Source organism: Aotus nancymaae, unplaced genomic scaffold, assembly GCF_030222135.1.
Source record: "Aotus nancymaae isolate 86718 unplaced genomic scaffold, 86718_ANA_hifiasm-v0.15.2.pri h1tg000014l, whole genome shotgun sequence".
Lineage (NCBI taxonomy): Eukaryota > Metazoa > Chordata > Mammalia > Primates > Aotidae > Aotus > Aotus nancymaae.
The window spans coordinates 14,603,119-14,618,751 of NW_026988425.1; the positions used below are offsets into that span (position 1 = coordinate 14,603,119).

Genomic DNA, 15,633 nt, shown 5'->3' on the forward strand with positions numbered 1-15,633 from the left:
ACTAACCCCTACTCCATCTCTAACCCCTGGCAACCGCTAATCTGTTACTCTGTTTCTGTTGTTTTGTTATTTAAAAATGTTGCATAAATGGAGTCATGCAGCATTTAACTTTCTGAGATGGCTTTTTTTACTCAGCAGAATTCCTTTGATACGCCCGCTTCGTTGCGTGTATCAGTAGTTCTTTATTGCTGAGTAGTATTTCATGGTCTGGATCTATCACAGTTTAACTGTTTGTCCATTGAGGGACGTTTGAATTATGTTCAGTTTTTGGCTATTACAGGGAAATATACAGAAATTATGAACAATCCTGTCTGGGTTTTTGTGTGAAATAGTTTTCATTTCTCTGGGGTAAATGCCCAGGAATGCATTTGCTGGGTCCTTTGGTAAGCACATGTTTGGTTTTTAAGACACTGCCAGACTCTTTTCTAGAATGAGTGTACCATGGTACATTACCACCAGAAATGTATGAATGATCTTCAGCTTCTCAGCATCTCACAAGTCCAGGATTGCTTTATTAAGTTTGTCAGTGAGAATGGTTAAAATCCAACATGTGGCTGGGTGCACTGGCTCATGCCTGTAATCCCAGTACTTTGGGAGGCTGAAAGGAGCAGATCATGAGGTTAGGTGATTGAGACCAGCCTGGCCAACATAGCGAAATCCCGTATCTACTAAAAATACAAAAATTAGCCAGGCGTGGTGGCGGGTGCCTGTAATCCCAGCTACTCAGGAAGCTGAGGCAGGAGAATCGCTTGAACCTAGGAGGCAGAGGCTGCAGTAAGCCAAGATTGTGCCGCTGCACTCCAGCCTGGGTGACTCGAGCAAGACTCTAAAAAACAAAAACCCAACACATAATATTTTAGAGTAGAAAGCTTACCGTATATGATCAAGCTTCAGTAATTTTTGTTAAATATTGAATTACTTAGCTACACTCTTTAGTGTGTTAAACTCTCTCTGTATGCCCTTACACATTTGATCTCTTTATTTTTCTGACATGTACAAATGAGTAATTAAATATGTCCACAAGCCAGTGAAAGCAGGAGGAAACTAACAGCCTAGAACCGTCAACTGCATCATCACCCTTGTGAGACTGAGCATTAGGTTTGACCTTGGCATCGCTTGCTGCCTATTGGCGTAGCATTATGTTTTTACATAAACTGCAGTATCTAGTGTGGCATACTGATTTTAAAAAACAGGTCGTCTTCTCATAGGTGGGAATATTTTTTAAAAAATAGATCTAGTCAATTATGTATTTCTATAAAAATTAAATGTTTATTAAAATAATTGAGAAAATATAGTATAACAAACATATCCCCTAAATTTGCTGAGTGGTCTCGGATAAGTTACTGTGTAGTACCTCAACTTCCTCAGCTACAATATAGGAATAATACAATCTCTAAGGGATGTGAGACAAATTGCATATGTAAGACACCTAATAATGCTTTTCTTAGAGTAGCTGCCGATAAATGTTCTTTTTTTCCTGTCTCGGCCCTGATTATAACTTATTTGATATAGATAAAATAATAAAGACTTTAAGGGGCAAAGATACAAATAGCTAGGTATAATGTTGCCTTTAGTTCATTAATCTTTGATCATCAGTAACTGCTTTATCTACTTCCTGTCTTCCTCCAAGTGATCACCTCACTTTGATCCTGTTCTTAACATCAAAACCAAAAGCCTTTCGTGGGATATACGCAACTCCATCGTCTCCAGCTGCAGCCCCTCAGGGCAGAATAGACTGTTGGGAAGAGCCCTTACTCGTGGTTCCATTCATATTATAATATTATGTGAAAGGAAAGTCCTTTTATCAGAATAACTTAAAACACTAAATTTTTTTCTGTAAGGTGATGTAAAATTGTGGTTGAAATTCATGCAATTGTTATTTGCTAACGCTGAATCAATATTTTCAAGTTGAGAAAAGGTTTATGCCAACAGAGAGCTTAGAAGTTACTGTGGAAGATGGTACAGCACTGATAAACCTGACACATCACAGACACTGAGTAGATGATTATCAGCTGAAGAAATTGACAGTGTATTATTCTCATTTCTAACTCAGTTTTTCAGTAGGAATTGATTGAAAATATAAGACTGTCCACTATCTTCAGATTTTATAGATTCTTGATGATGGTCACTTCTAAATAATGGAGAGTTATAAATGTCTGCTTTAATTAGCTGTTTGTCAGTAGGACTTGATTAATGTAAAATGAAAGGTGAGACACTTCAACACAAGGTCAAGAGATGCAATGCTAAGGCCTTAAAATGCCCAGTTGGAAATAGGTGTATATGAATAGTCCTGTTTACTTGATTTTTTTTTTCTTTTTTTTCTGAGACATAGTCTCAGTCTGTCGCCCAGGCTGGAGTGCAGTGGTGTGATCTCAGCTCACTGCAACCTCCATCTCCCAGGTTCAAGTGGTTCTCCTGCCTCAGCCTCCCAAGGAGCTGGGATTACAGGCATCTGCCACCATTTTAGTAGAGACAGGGTTTCACCACATTGGCCAGGCTGGCCTTGGACTCCAGACCACAAGTGATCCACGCCCCTCAGCCTCCCAAGGAGCTGGGATTACAGGCCTCTGCCACCATTTTAGTAGAGACAGGGTTTCACCACGTTGGCCAGGCTGGCCTTGGACTCCAGACCACAAGTGATCCACGCCCCTCAACCTCCCAAAGTGCTGGGATTATAGGCATGAGCCACTGCGCCCAGCCCTGTTTACTTGTTGAATTTCTTTCCTTCCTTCTTTCCTTCCTTCCTTCCTTCCTTCTTTGCTTCCTTCTTTCCTTCCTTCCTTCCTTTTCTTCCTTCCTTCCTTTTCTTCCCTCCCTCCCTCTCTCTCTCTTTCTTTCTTTCTTCTTTCTTCTTCTTTCTCTCCTCTTTCTTCTCTCTCTCTTTTTCTTCTCTCTCTCTTCTCTCTCTTCTCTTTCCTCTCTCTCCTCTCTCTTCTCTTTCTCTTCCCCTTCCCCTTCCCTTTCCCTTTCCCTTTCCCTTTCCCTTTCCCTTTCCCTTTTTTTCCTTTCCTTTCCTTTGTGCTGCTCTGCTGCCCAGGCTGGAGTGCAATGGCACCATCTCAGCTCACTGCAACCTCCACCTCCCGGGTTCGAGCGATTCTCCTGCCTCAGCCTCCCGAGTAGCTGGGATTACAGGTGTCTGCTACCATGCCCAGCTAATTTTTGTATTTTTAGTAGAGATGGTTTCGCCATGTTGACCAGACTGATCTCGAACTCCTGACTTCATGATCCACCCGCCTTGGCCTCCCAAAGTGCTGGGATTACAGGCATGAGCCACGCGCCTGGCCATTAAATTTCTTTTTTAAAGGGCATTTTATGATTCTCTATTTCTTATTTTGACACTCAGCTTCATAAACTAAATATTTTATTATTAAAGAATCACAAGTCTTTGGTTCAGTGAGGAAAGAGGTAAACTACCTGTATGTATTTTTGTATGTATTTCTGACAGGTTTGTACTGATTGTCGTTTTTCTTATTGAATAGGTAGAGAGATTGGCTAACAATATGTTAGCTAGAGTTTTGCCAGGACAGCTTAAAAGCTCCAGATAAACCAGACCTGGAGAAACTGATAAGGCTTTTTGGGTTTTGTTATCATTTGTTTGTTTTCCCTTCCATTTGTTAAAGTACAAAATTTAGAACCAGCAGATGAAAGAAGGGTTGAGCTCTCTGCTTGGAGCCGTGATGTTGATGGGTTAGGGGCGGGGGACAAACAGAAAGTGGACCTCATATCTCTCACTTTGCCTCTTGGTCTCCTTGAGGGGACTGCTCTCCAGACCTAGGCCAGAAGAAGCTAAAGCCCCAGATGGTGAAGGCTTTGTAAGGAAAGACTTAATCAAAGTGCATTCAAGTCTCTGTTCTAGGACAGATTCGATCCCTGGGTACCAAAAGAACTTGATAATTATATCACCATAATGAGATATCAATCCTTAAGTAACTGTGGGAAAGTGAGAGGATGCCAGAAGCTGAAAACACACTTGTGCTTTTTAAAGAAGGTGGATTTCATGCATTAATCAGAATGAGGTTAATCCTAGGCAGAGTCCTAGAGACAATTTTTAAACCACTGGTCAAGAAAAGTGAAAAAGTTACAACATGTTAACTTTATTTTGTTCTCTACTAGGTTTCTGGCTTAATGAAGGACATGTAGTGGAATTAGTGGGTGGGCATTTAACCAGGCCTTCCAACATGTAATTTGTAGACAAGAAAGGAAAATACGGGCTGTCTCTTAGTATAGTTACTAGAATTAGACTGTTGAATGGCTATAAAAAAAAGAACCAAGGATGGAGACCAAAACTCTCCTCATCCTCCCACACTGGTCTCCAGGTAGAAGATGCCAGGAGGCAAGCTTCTGATAGTAAGACAGTTCTCATGCCCCATTGGTACATAAGGAAGTCACTTCCAGTCTGGAGCCACATTTAGATCAGATGTGCTGACTGACAAAGGGTAGTGATGGGCAATAACAGACCAGTCATCTCAGGTGGACCGAGGTTCTGCAGAACAGACTAGTTTAATGCCTGGTGTCACCTCCTGTAGGGGAGAAGAGTGTAGTCCTGCCTTCTAACTAACTCCATGTGACCTATCAGAACTTTGATGTCGCATGTGACATTTGGAGAGACTCTTCATCCCAGTTCAGGCATTCGGAAAACTTTACTTTGCTGTGTTAAGCTCTGGTTTTCTTAAAAATGGGCAAATTTCCATCACATAGCAAGGACAGTCTTAGTGCTGTAGCGAAAATAATTGTTGCTGTGTTAAAAGCTTTGCAAGTGAGACTGTTGTTGCAGGTGTTGGTGAGTGGATGATGTCAGCAGTTCTGGAGGGAGTTTCCTGTGGCATGTTGCAGGTGTCTGTGCTCATGCAGAAAGCCTGTGAGTGGTTGAATTGGTTTGGAAGGTATGAGCATCAAATCTAGACAAGGCCCTGTCAGATACTTCAGAAGACAGAATTCGGATCCCAACAGATCTCAGCAGGAATAAGTCCAAATCTATCACAAAAAGTTTCATTAATCAATATATGAGTGTTTTGAATCAGTACAGAATAAGGATCACAGAGGTGGCAACAGCATGTGTTTAATGAAGAAATGGTGTTATGTGTGCTATTTGATCGTGTCCACAATTCTGTCATGCCCCCAAGTAACTCCTTCCGCTATGGTGACCGGGGGACACGGTCGTCTTGCTTTCTGGCTGCCGTTTGGATCACATGGGTATTGTGTTCAGTTCTCCAGCCCCTACTTCATTTTGTTTTGCTTAATGAAGATCACATCAATTAATTGTGTCCACACTGAGCAAAACTGACTTGATTGAGGAATGTGAGAGTAATAAAAACAGGATATATTCCAGAATGATCATCCAGTGAGAACATGCCCTGGAAACCATAATTATAATATCCTCGAACAGATTACACTGGTTATGTATGCACTCTTTTGACTTCTTTAGTGCTCAACAACTGCTGAAATATCATGACTTCTGGGGAGTCATGCTTGTATTTAATTTTCAGTAAGGACTGGCCACAGTTCTATTTATCTCTACTAGAAGTATCTCCTTGGCAAAGAAAATGCCCTTTCCATTTTCCTGTGTGTGTGTGTGTGTCTGTGTGTACGTGCAAATGCATGTGAGCATGTGTTTTTCCTGCATGTACATGTGTATTCACGCACATCAGCATGTGTGCTTTTTCTGCATGTGGGTGTATGCACACATTCATGTGAGCCTGTTTTTCCTGCATATATGTGTGTGCATGCACATGAGCACATTTTTCCAGCGTGTGAGTGTGTACCCACATGAGCATGTGTTTTTCCTGCATGTGCATGTACGCACACATGCACGTGAGCCTGTTTTTTCCTGCATGTATATGTGTGTGCACACACGTGAACATGTGTTTTTCCTGCATGTGTGCACACACATGTGAGCATGTGTGTGCTTACCCCATTATTCCATATCTCTTTCCTTGCTCTTTTTTTTAAATGTTAAAGAGTTTTATTTTCAGGCTCTTTTAGTTGAGTCATTTCATGAAACCTATTGGAATGCCACTGAAGCCACACACAGGGCCCAAAGTTAAGCTGTGCTCTTCCCTTAGGAATTGACCGTCATCAGGACTGCTCTCTTTAATACATTACTGGGAAGTTTCCAAGAGGCATTTCTACAAGATGAGCCTTTGAAGAAGCCGATCCTGTTTTCCATTTTTTGCTTTCAACATACAAGTTGAAATTTTACCTTTCTCAATTGAATATAAACCAAACTCCATCTTTAAAAAAATGCTTATTTTAAGCTTTTATTTTAGGTTCAGGGGCACTTGTGCAGGTTTGTTATATAGATAAACTCATGTCATAGGGGTTTGGTGTACAGATTATTTCTTCACCCAGGTACTAAGCATAGTACCCAATAGGTATTTTTTCTGATCCTTTCCCTCCTCCCAGCTTCCACCTTCCAAGTAGGTCCTAGCTTCTGTTGTTTGTGTCTCTGTGTCCATGTGTTCTCATTATTTAGCTCCCATTTGTAAGTTAGAATATGGGTAGTTGGTTTTCTGTTCATACATTAGTTTACTAAGGATAATGGCCTCCAGCTCTGTCCATCCTTCTTTTTTATGACTGCATAATATACTTTGAAATAGGAGAGTATATTATTGTTGGGGGGTCAGTGAACTGATGTCAGAGGAGCTTCAGGTCATGCTGTGCCCGCAGAGTTCAAGAAATAAAATGTCAGCCTAAGGAAAGGCAAGCAGGCTGCGAGAACATGGGCACCATCTGCAGGTACCTTGAAGACGCGTCCAGTAAAGGGGAATACACTTTGGCCAACTGCAGTGAGAGGCTACAGTTGCTCTCCAAATGATCTGGGGGTGGGGAGCAGCATTTCCCAAACTTGACACCCCTGGATAACAACTCTTAATGAAGAGAGTTTCTTCTCTTTCGGGGATGTTGGGCAATGGAAAGAAAATCAGAAATTCCCAGTGTCGAATTCTGCTTTCAGCAGAATCAGACTTGATGCTCTCTGGGTAGTTTAAGTCTGTGTTGTTCCCTCTGTGAGCTTTGGCCCCACGTCAGTCACGTCCATCTCCTGTCCTATCTGGGTGTCATCGCCACATCCCCTGTGCCTCATCTGCACTCAGTCTCGTGTCTCTGCAGGGCATCCACCCTCTGGTGCTGGAATGTCCACTCACTATCCCATCTTAACGTACATAGTTGCCCTGAATATGCCCCTGTGTGTCTTCTGCTTTTTCCTCCTTTCTTACTTATAATATATTTGCATGGATATTACTTTATGGTACTAACTTCGATTTGCCCTCTGTTCCTCCTTGCCTCCACCCCATACATCCTTCATTAATTTTCTTTCATCTTATTAAGGCAGCAGTCCCCAGGGACCGGTTTTGTAGAAGACAATTTTCCCACTGACCAGCGGTGATGGTGGGGGCAGGGATGGTTTTAGGATGAAACTGATCTGCCTCAGATCATCAGGTATTAGTTAGAGTCTTATCTCATAAGGAACATGCAACCTGGATCCCTGGCATGCACAGTTCACAATAGGGTTCACACTCCTGTGAGAATCTAATGCCACTGCTGATCTGACAGGAGACGGAGCTTGCAGGGGAATGCCAGCTCAGCTGCTGCTCACCTCCCACTGTGCAGCTCAGCTCCTGACAATCCACGGACCAGCACTGGTCCACTGCCCAGGCATTGTGTGTCTGTGTGTATGTGCAAATGCATGTGAGCATGTGTTTTTAAGGATTAAAGAATCTTTTTTATTCTTCCTACTAAAGAATGAAAAGATGCTTCCCAAACCCATATTATTCCTTCATCAGGGCAGCAGGCATGTGGACCCACATTATGGTTTGTCATTTCAGACAGAGGAACATGCTGCATATGGTTGAGGCAGTTCCCTTTTTATCCCTGGTTTTTATACTGAGACTGAATCACATTTTATGTGCAGAGCGGCTATCCCCTGAGATTCCACCTGCAGGTTGCCATTGAAACTCCTACTTCTGCTTCTGACCTGCAGCAGCTCTGGGAAGCTGTGGCTTTCATACTTCCCCTGCTGGCCATATGGCTTGTCTATTCCCACAAGTACCCAGATGATTGTCCTTGTCAAAAACAAGACTACGGAAACAGATACCAATGGCAACAGCTTCTGTTCACCAAGTGCTTATAGAAGTTGAATGCTTCACATGTGGATTCTCACTCTGGCTTCCCAGTTAGGAAAGATGCATATAGTAACATGATTTCATTTCATACAGGAGAAAACTGAAGATAGAATGCTCCAAGAATTTCCCAAGGCCACACATGGGATGCGGACCCCAGCAGATGTGTTGGGTCCCTCCTTCCATACCCCATGTCCAGACGGACACCGATTATAGCCTGGGTTCAAACTGCCTCAGCTCATAGCCGCCTGGGGAGCACAGAGGGCTTGCAGCTGCAACAATTCCCAGCTCTTAGGGCCCTGATCCTACTTTGCACTTAACTGGAGGCTTGGTCCTTTTCCAGGGTGCCTCAGCCCAACAAGGTCCTCTAGGAGCCCTCTGTGGCAGGGTCTCCCTTTCCAGGTAGTGAGGAGGGGGACTTTTCATCTCAAAGCCAGCTTTTCAGGGGATTTCTTTCAGCAGAGCTACAGGGCCCATAGAGGCCAGTGGGAGGCTTCCCACATCTTAATCACTCTGGTTTTCACTATAGAACTCCACATCTCTTCCTAGTCATCCTTCTGTGTGGATCCTGATCCATGAGCCAGGTTCTGTTCACACCTGCAGTCCACTTGTGGGCTGAGTTCAGGTCCTCTTCCACCCAGCACTCTGCTGGGCATCTCAGCCCTAGAGACGGTCAGCAATAGCTCTGATGGCCTCCAGGGGGCAGCCTTGCCTAACCCTGCGGCTGCCAGACCTGCTCGTCGTTCTCAGAAGTAGAATCCAGCCTGCTGTGAACTTCCTTAGAACACAACTCTTCTCTTGATGCTGGGCAAAGATTTATCTTCTTATCATAAATTTGCAGCATGCCCAGAAGTACAACTTTTTCTCTTAGGAAGTTTATACTAAGACTTTGATAGACATCCTAAAGGTTTTTTTCTCATTTCTTTATTCAGGGATATTTTAGGCATCTCATGTACCATTTTAAAAACTTAAAAACAGACTTTCCTTGAATGATGTTTAATTATGATACATGTCCATTCATCCCCAACTGACATTAAAAATGACCTTTATCTAAGACTTTTTTCCCAAATTGAATGAGAATATTTCCTGTAGGACCAGACAGAAAAACTCCAAAGGGGCAAATATTTTAAATGGTTAAAATGTAGCCTTGCGCCTTTTGCCTCATTTTGTTTGTCCTTTTTCGACTTCGTGATCCCAGGATCAGTTCCTTGGGGCTCTCTTCAGTACCTGTGGCTCTTCACTGGTTTCACCAGCCAGCAGGAGGGTGAGCGCATCCAGCATGTGGTGAAATACCCAGGATGTTGCAGGGAGTGCACTAGCGGTTTTTTTTTTTTTAAACTACCAGATGGAAGGGAAAATGTTTGACCCCTAAAGATTCATGGCGCTTCCCCTTGAATTGAGAGGAAGTGATTTCTATAGTCTCTAACAGACTAATTCCAGCGTGTTTTCCTGATGCTGTACTATTTTTAGGAGTAAAAGGATTTATAAATGTGGGATGATGTTAAGTTTACTAGACCAAGTGACATATTTTGAACAATTGGTAGGAACCTGAATGTGTTTTGAAAAATGTCTAGAAAAAGACGATTTTAAAACTATGATTTTTCTTGTTATGAGAAGAGTTTTTCTTAAAAACAGTAATAGTGGCTAGAGTTTACTTATTTTTCTTCACTCTGCATTGTCATCTCATTGAATCTTCCAAGCAACTTTTTTTTTTGAGACGGAGTCGCCCAGACTGGAGTGCAGTAACATGACCTCGACTCACCGCACCCTCTGCCTCCCAGTTCAAGCGATTCTCCTGCCTCAGCCTCCCAAGTAGATGGGACTACATGTGTGCACCACCACACCCAGCTAATTTTTGTGTCTTTAGTAGAGACAGGATTTCACCATGTTGGCCAGGCTGGTCTCAAACTCCTGACCTCAGGTGATCTTCCCACCTCAACTTTCAAAGTACTGAGAAATACAGGCATGAGCCATCACACCCAGCCCCAAGTGACTTTTTGAGCCAGGTATTATTACCATGCCCATTTTATAGTTGAGAAAACAGAGCTGGATCCAGGTAACTTTCCAAAGGTTACACCCTAGGAATTGTTCAGTCAGTGTTTGAACCCAAGCAATCTGGCTTCGTAACCTACACTCATAGTCATTATTCTCTATTACCTCTTATGAGAAGTGTTTGATTTTAATGATCATTTATGGAAGAAGCACTAATAACTCTTAGGCTGTTGCAGTGGAATTGTGTAGATGCACAGCTGTGCATTATGCACCCGGCCAGTTCTGAGTCATTTTTGATCTTCTCTTTGCCAGAGTATAAAAATGAGACTTGTTAAAATGGTTTTGTATCTTAAATGGTATTTTTGGTAGTATTTGCTGGAGAAGAGGAATTCTGCAGAGGTCCCCACCCAAATAGGCAGCATGCCCCCATTCCTGTTCCACAAGTTGGGGCCTTGAGTGAGGCCTTACAATGAGTCAGGGGACAGGCTGCTGATCTCCTAGTTCGGGGCCCAGACAGCCCTGAGCCTCAGCTGGCAGGGCTTCAGGGAGAGGGCCCAGTGGTGCTGGGGGGCCGACCCTTACTGTCTGAGCAGGGCTGGGAGGGTGATTGGGACACCTGTATTTCAGGGCCCTGTTACAAGATGTGTCCTGTCTAGGATATGCAAATTCTCCACTGCTGCCTCAATTTTGTTCTATTTTGTTGATTTTGCTATGTTTTTCTAGTAGGCTTTAAAAAAAAGTGTTTTTATTTTCTCAACAGATTTAAAAGAAGAGATACTAACTAATTTCTATTAGTGGCATAAGAACCTGGCTAAAGGGGAGTGCAACTACAGCCAGATGTCACCATTGGCTCCTGCCAGCAGGGGACCTGGTTTCTCAGTGCCCAGAGGGCAGCTTGTCACTGAGCCGAAGCCCTCCTGCTGCAGCTTCATTATTTGGGTCAGAGTTGGCTGCTTTACCTTTATTCTCAGCTATATTTCTTCCAATTTGATTGGAGTGAGAGAAGAGCAATGTGCTGCAGGATTGTAGAGTGTCACCTGTTATCTGAGGACCTTTTTCAGATGTACATTTGCTTAAATCACCCCCTTCTGCTGAAAGTTTGAACATAAAGTACAAAGGCAGCACAATTGCTAACATCTTAGCAGTGGGACTGAATAACTAGTCTACTATGCAGAGTGCCCTCTTTATTCCTTAAATGTTCTCCATTTTTAATTCATTAATTAGTACTGTAGTTGATCACAGGCAGGAAACCCAGGGATACTCCATTTCCTAGGTCCCATGGTACCGTGACAAGGGTGGGGGCAGCTTCAGTGAAGCAGATATATTCAGGCAGAAGATAGAGTTGAGATTTTGAGAGAAAGGAGTGAAATAAATGGCTTATTTTCTTGGTGAGCAGAATAAATGCAGTTGCACAGCACCACTTTTTCACCAGTGTCCGTCTGAGGAGAGGAATCGGAGGGTGGGAGGCTGCAGTGGCTGCATGCGAATGGAAGCAGTGGACACCCTCCGCCTGTGGCCAGTTACCTGCCCCACCGCACCACCTGCATGTGGAAGGCAGGTTACCATCTGTAGTAGAAAAGTCCGTGGCTTAGATCATGTCATGGATGTTTTTAATAAAATATTTTGACTCTTTCATGAAACATTACAGCCTTGTTCTGGTAAATGGTTAGTTTTAGCTCAGTGCAGCCAAGTTGGCACATACTTGGTTTCTTTGAACAAGATTTGCCTGTTCAGTTAATTCAAGTCCATCATTATAACCAGGGTAATAATTTTGTCCAGAGCGTTGCTGTTGACGTGATGCCCTCCGCTGCGTCCTCTTTCATCTGTGCCCCATAGCGACTCCTTTAGGTGGCATTGGTATTCCTAGGATCCCTGTTTTAGCAAACTGAGTCTCTTAGAATTTAAGTGATCTCTTAGGTCATACAGCTAATGCTTTGTAAAGCATTTCCGAAATCCAGATTGCCTTACTCTCAATCTTACGATACTGTTACTACTATACCATGTGACTTAGCAACTTAGAATGTTTTTCATGGGAAATGTTAGTGCAAATTGGAAAATTCCTTCACGCTGTCATCTTTCCTAGTTATAAATGCAGCTGCCATGTTCATGAGAATTTAGAGGAAAAGAGCAAGGGAACATCTTATCGATTATAGACCCTTTAGGGATGGTGCAGAGCGTCAGTTCTTATTTGGTGAACGGGTGAGTGGCGTTTTCATGTGGAATTAAATATTGATGCCAAGTGTGGCTGACTATTCTTTCCCATACCAGCTTCTGGGCCTGGTACTTCATCACCTGCGGCTTCTCTACCTTAATCTATAAAATGAAAAATTTGAACTAGCCTTTCTCTACAACTCCATTGATTAAGATTCTTGAATTGTATGAAATTTAATAACTTATACACAAAAAAATAGGTAGATAAATACGAGAAAAGTTAACAAATGTTTTATTTACTTTAATATTTTCAGTAAAATTAATTCTTAGGACCCTGGGTAACAGGACTGAAAAAATGACTTCCTTGCCAGCAGTTTTCTTATTTTAAAATTGGCCTGCTATATTGTAAATGTGTTTTGACCTGCAAGTAACAATAAAAGTATGTTTTATGTATGTAAATCTTGCTCAGTGAACACATTGTAGCATGGAATTGGTACCAAGATTTTCTATGTGAAAAATGGAAGTCAGTTTCTCTGTGCATATGTGAGAGAAACAAAGTCATCTGGAAATAGTGTGGTTTTAAAGATATGTTTGACAGCAAAAGCACACTTAAAAGCTTAGCTTGGATTTGCCATCATTAGTAATTAAGGAATTGCAAATTGAACCCATAGTGAGATACACCACTCATTTAGATGGCTAAAGTTAAAAAGGCTCACCGTATCAGTTTTTGGTGAGGACGTGGAGGAACTGAAACTCTCATACACTGCTGGTGGGAAGGTAAAAATGATACATCACTTTGGAAAAGTTTGGCAGTTTCTTAAGAAGTTAAAGATACACCTATCATATGATCCAGCCACTCCACACCTACATATTTCTCTAAATAAAAGGAAATCATAAGTTCATACAGAGACTGTGCCCAAATGTTTATAGCTGCTTTATTTGTAATGGCTCCAAACTGGAAATAACCCAGATGTCCACCAGCAGATGAAGGAATAAATTATGGTTTTATACATACAAGAGACTATTACTCGACAGCGAAAAGGAACGAACCCTTGATACACACAGTAGTGTGGATGAATCTCAGGGTAATTATGCTGAATGAAAGAAGCTAGACCAAAAACAAAAAGAAAGAATGCATACTGTCCCATTCTAGTTCTAGAAATTATTTTAGAAAATGCAAACTAATCTCTAGTGGCTGAGAGCAGATGAGTATGGGGAGGGAGCATGACAGAGGGCGTCAGCCAGTTTTGGGGTGAGGGAGAGGCTCACTCATGGTGAACTGGACGTAGACAAATGTCAGAACTCACATTGGACACTTTAAATTTGTGCAGCTTACGGTATGTCAGTCCTCAGTAAAGCTGTTTTGTAAAAAGCTTGGCTTGGAAACAAGACCACATGCACACACAGTTTCATTCTGCAAGGACAGTTTTGACTTAGCCTGGAGGCAGCAGGCGTTGAACAGGGTGTCACGCAGGAGGTCCCCCGACTTGCCCCATCTTGCCAACTGAGCCAGCTGTCCTCACTAGACACGCAAAAGATGTGTGAGCTGACTCTTAGTCCCTGAGGAGGCTGAAAGCATTTTCTCCACATACAAACCACTGCCAAGCCACCAGGGCCCACTTAGTGTAATTAATTGTCTTTTTCAGTTCTCTGAATAGTACCCCAGAGATTGGCAGGAGTTAATGGGCTTCCAGGAAGTAGGCTCTGCTCCTCGGCTCCCACCAGACCTAAAGTCATTCCTGCCGCTCTCATTCCAGGGTGTCTTTGCTCATCTCGTTCTCCAGCAACCTGTTTTACGGTGGTGGCAGTGGAGGTGTCTGTGTCTTTTCAGCGTACACGCTTTTCCCGGCGAAGGCCTGAACTGTTGGCAGCCTGACTGTGGGGCCTGGGCTGGTGTAATCACCTCCATCGCTCCACACCCTGGTCCCTGGCCAGGCTCGGTGGCGAATTCTTTTCACCACATTGCATGCTTCCTTCTGTTGCATTGCTTCCGGGGAAAATCGGTAGTTTAATAATGAAAAATTGAAACAGAAGTGTCCGTTTGCTAAGTAAGAGCCCGAGACACGTCAGAGAAGGTGTCTTATGTCAGCAGATGTGTCTGCGGACTGAGAGTCTTTTCTTATTTCCACCCCACTCCGGATTGAGCCTCAGGAGAATGGGAAGGAGCAGCTTCCCTTCCCTTTCCTTTTTCTCTTTTGTGACGGTGCTGCCCGCCGGCGTCTGTTTATTTTCCTCCCTGCGGCGTGGCATGCTGCTTTTGTTGTGCGTGTGTTCACTGGCAGTGGGACTAGATGCCCCTCCCTCCTGTCCTTCCTTCCTTCCCTCTGGGAGCGGTCTGTCACCAGTCCCCTCCCAGGGCAAGTCACACACCGTCCACCGGGGCCCTTTGGACACTGGGCGGCCCACCTAGTGGTGCAGCCAGGCCAGCGGCCTCACCCCCGTCTCCCCTTCCTCAGCTGTGGACGTGGCTGGAGGAGCTGCAGAAGGAGCTGCTGGACGACGTATATGCCGAGTCGGTGGAGGCCGTGCAGGACCTCATCAAGCGCTTCGGCCAGCAGCAGCAGACCACCCTGCAGGTGACTGTCAACGTGATCAAGGAAGGGGAGGACCTCATCCAGCAGCTCAGGTGCGCCTCGCCCCTCTCCTGGTCGGAACAGATTCTGGAACCCTGCCTGTGACTCCCCTGCCCCTTTTACTCCTGTGAGCAATCAGCTCTGATTCTCTGTCCAGCCGAGTGCAGAGCAGCGAGTGGCGTCTGTGAAGGCAAAAGAGAGAAACAGGTCTCTTCTCTCTTTTCTTCTCTCCCTCCCTTACAGTTTAACTTCATAATAATTTTCGTTATAGCATTGACTCATAAACCTCAGAGTTTAATTTTAATATTTTCTCTTAACACCCACCTAGTAATTATTGATACTTCTTTATAAACCAGATTAACGTGAGCCTCTGAGGATCGTGCCCTCAGGCCAATCTCAGGCAGTATTCGCCTCCCAGCGTCGAGGTTCAGTCAGGCTGGGATGGGGCGGACACCCACCACCAAGTGCTCCTCAAAGTAGGATATGGGGGCAGAGCCAGGATTGGTTTTTGTTTCCTCGGGAAGCAAATATTTTTTTACTGGGTCAGGGGGACCATTTAGCCCCCTACTGTATGACTCAGGACAATTTGTCAAATTGTTAACTGATAACTTTACATGAAGTGTGCTTTGCTGAGAGAGGCAGGCAACAGTTACTTAATAAAGGCTTAATTGATTGTATTAGAGGTTAACCTCTTATGTCCAATATGAGTCTGTCACTTATGCTAACCAGGTATTATCCATTTTTTACTTAAGCAGAAAAGTGGCTAAAAATACAACTCTAAAGTAATTTTCTATAAT

At 43.4% G+C, this 15,633-nt stretch overlaps 1 protein-coding gene across 2 annotated transcripts in view; it reads left to right on the top strand.

Moving 5' to 3' along the window:
* The window catches only part of TRIO (trio Rho guanine nucleotide exchange factor), a 371,777-nt gene that overhangs the window by 205,030 nt on the left and 151,114 nt on the right, over positions 1-15,633 (top strand). For both annotated transcript variants that reach the window (XM_064375877.1, XM_064375878.1), the window contains exon 12: positions 14,720-14,889. In XM_064375877.1, the coding sequence (XP_064231947.1) occupies positions 14,720-14,889 (170 nt within the window). The remainder of the gene's footprint in view (positions 1-14,719; positions 14,890-15,633) is intronic.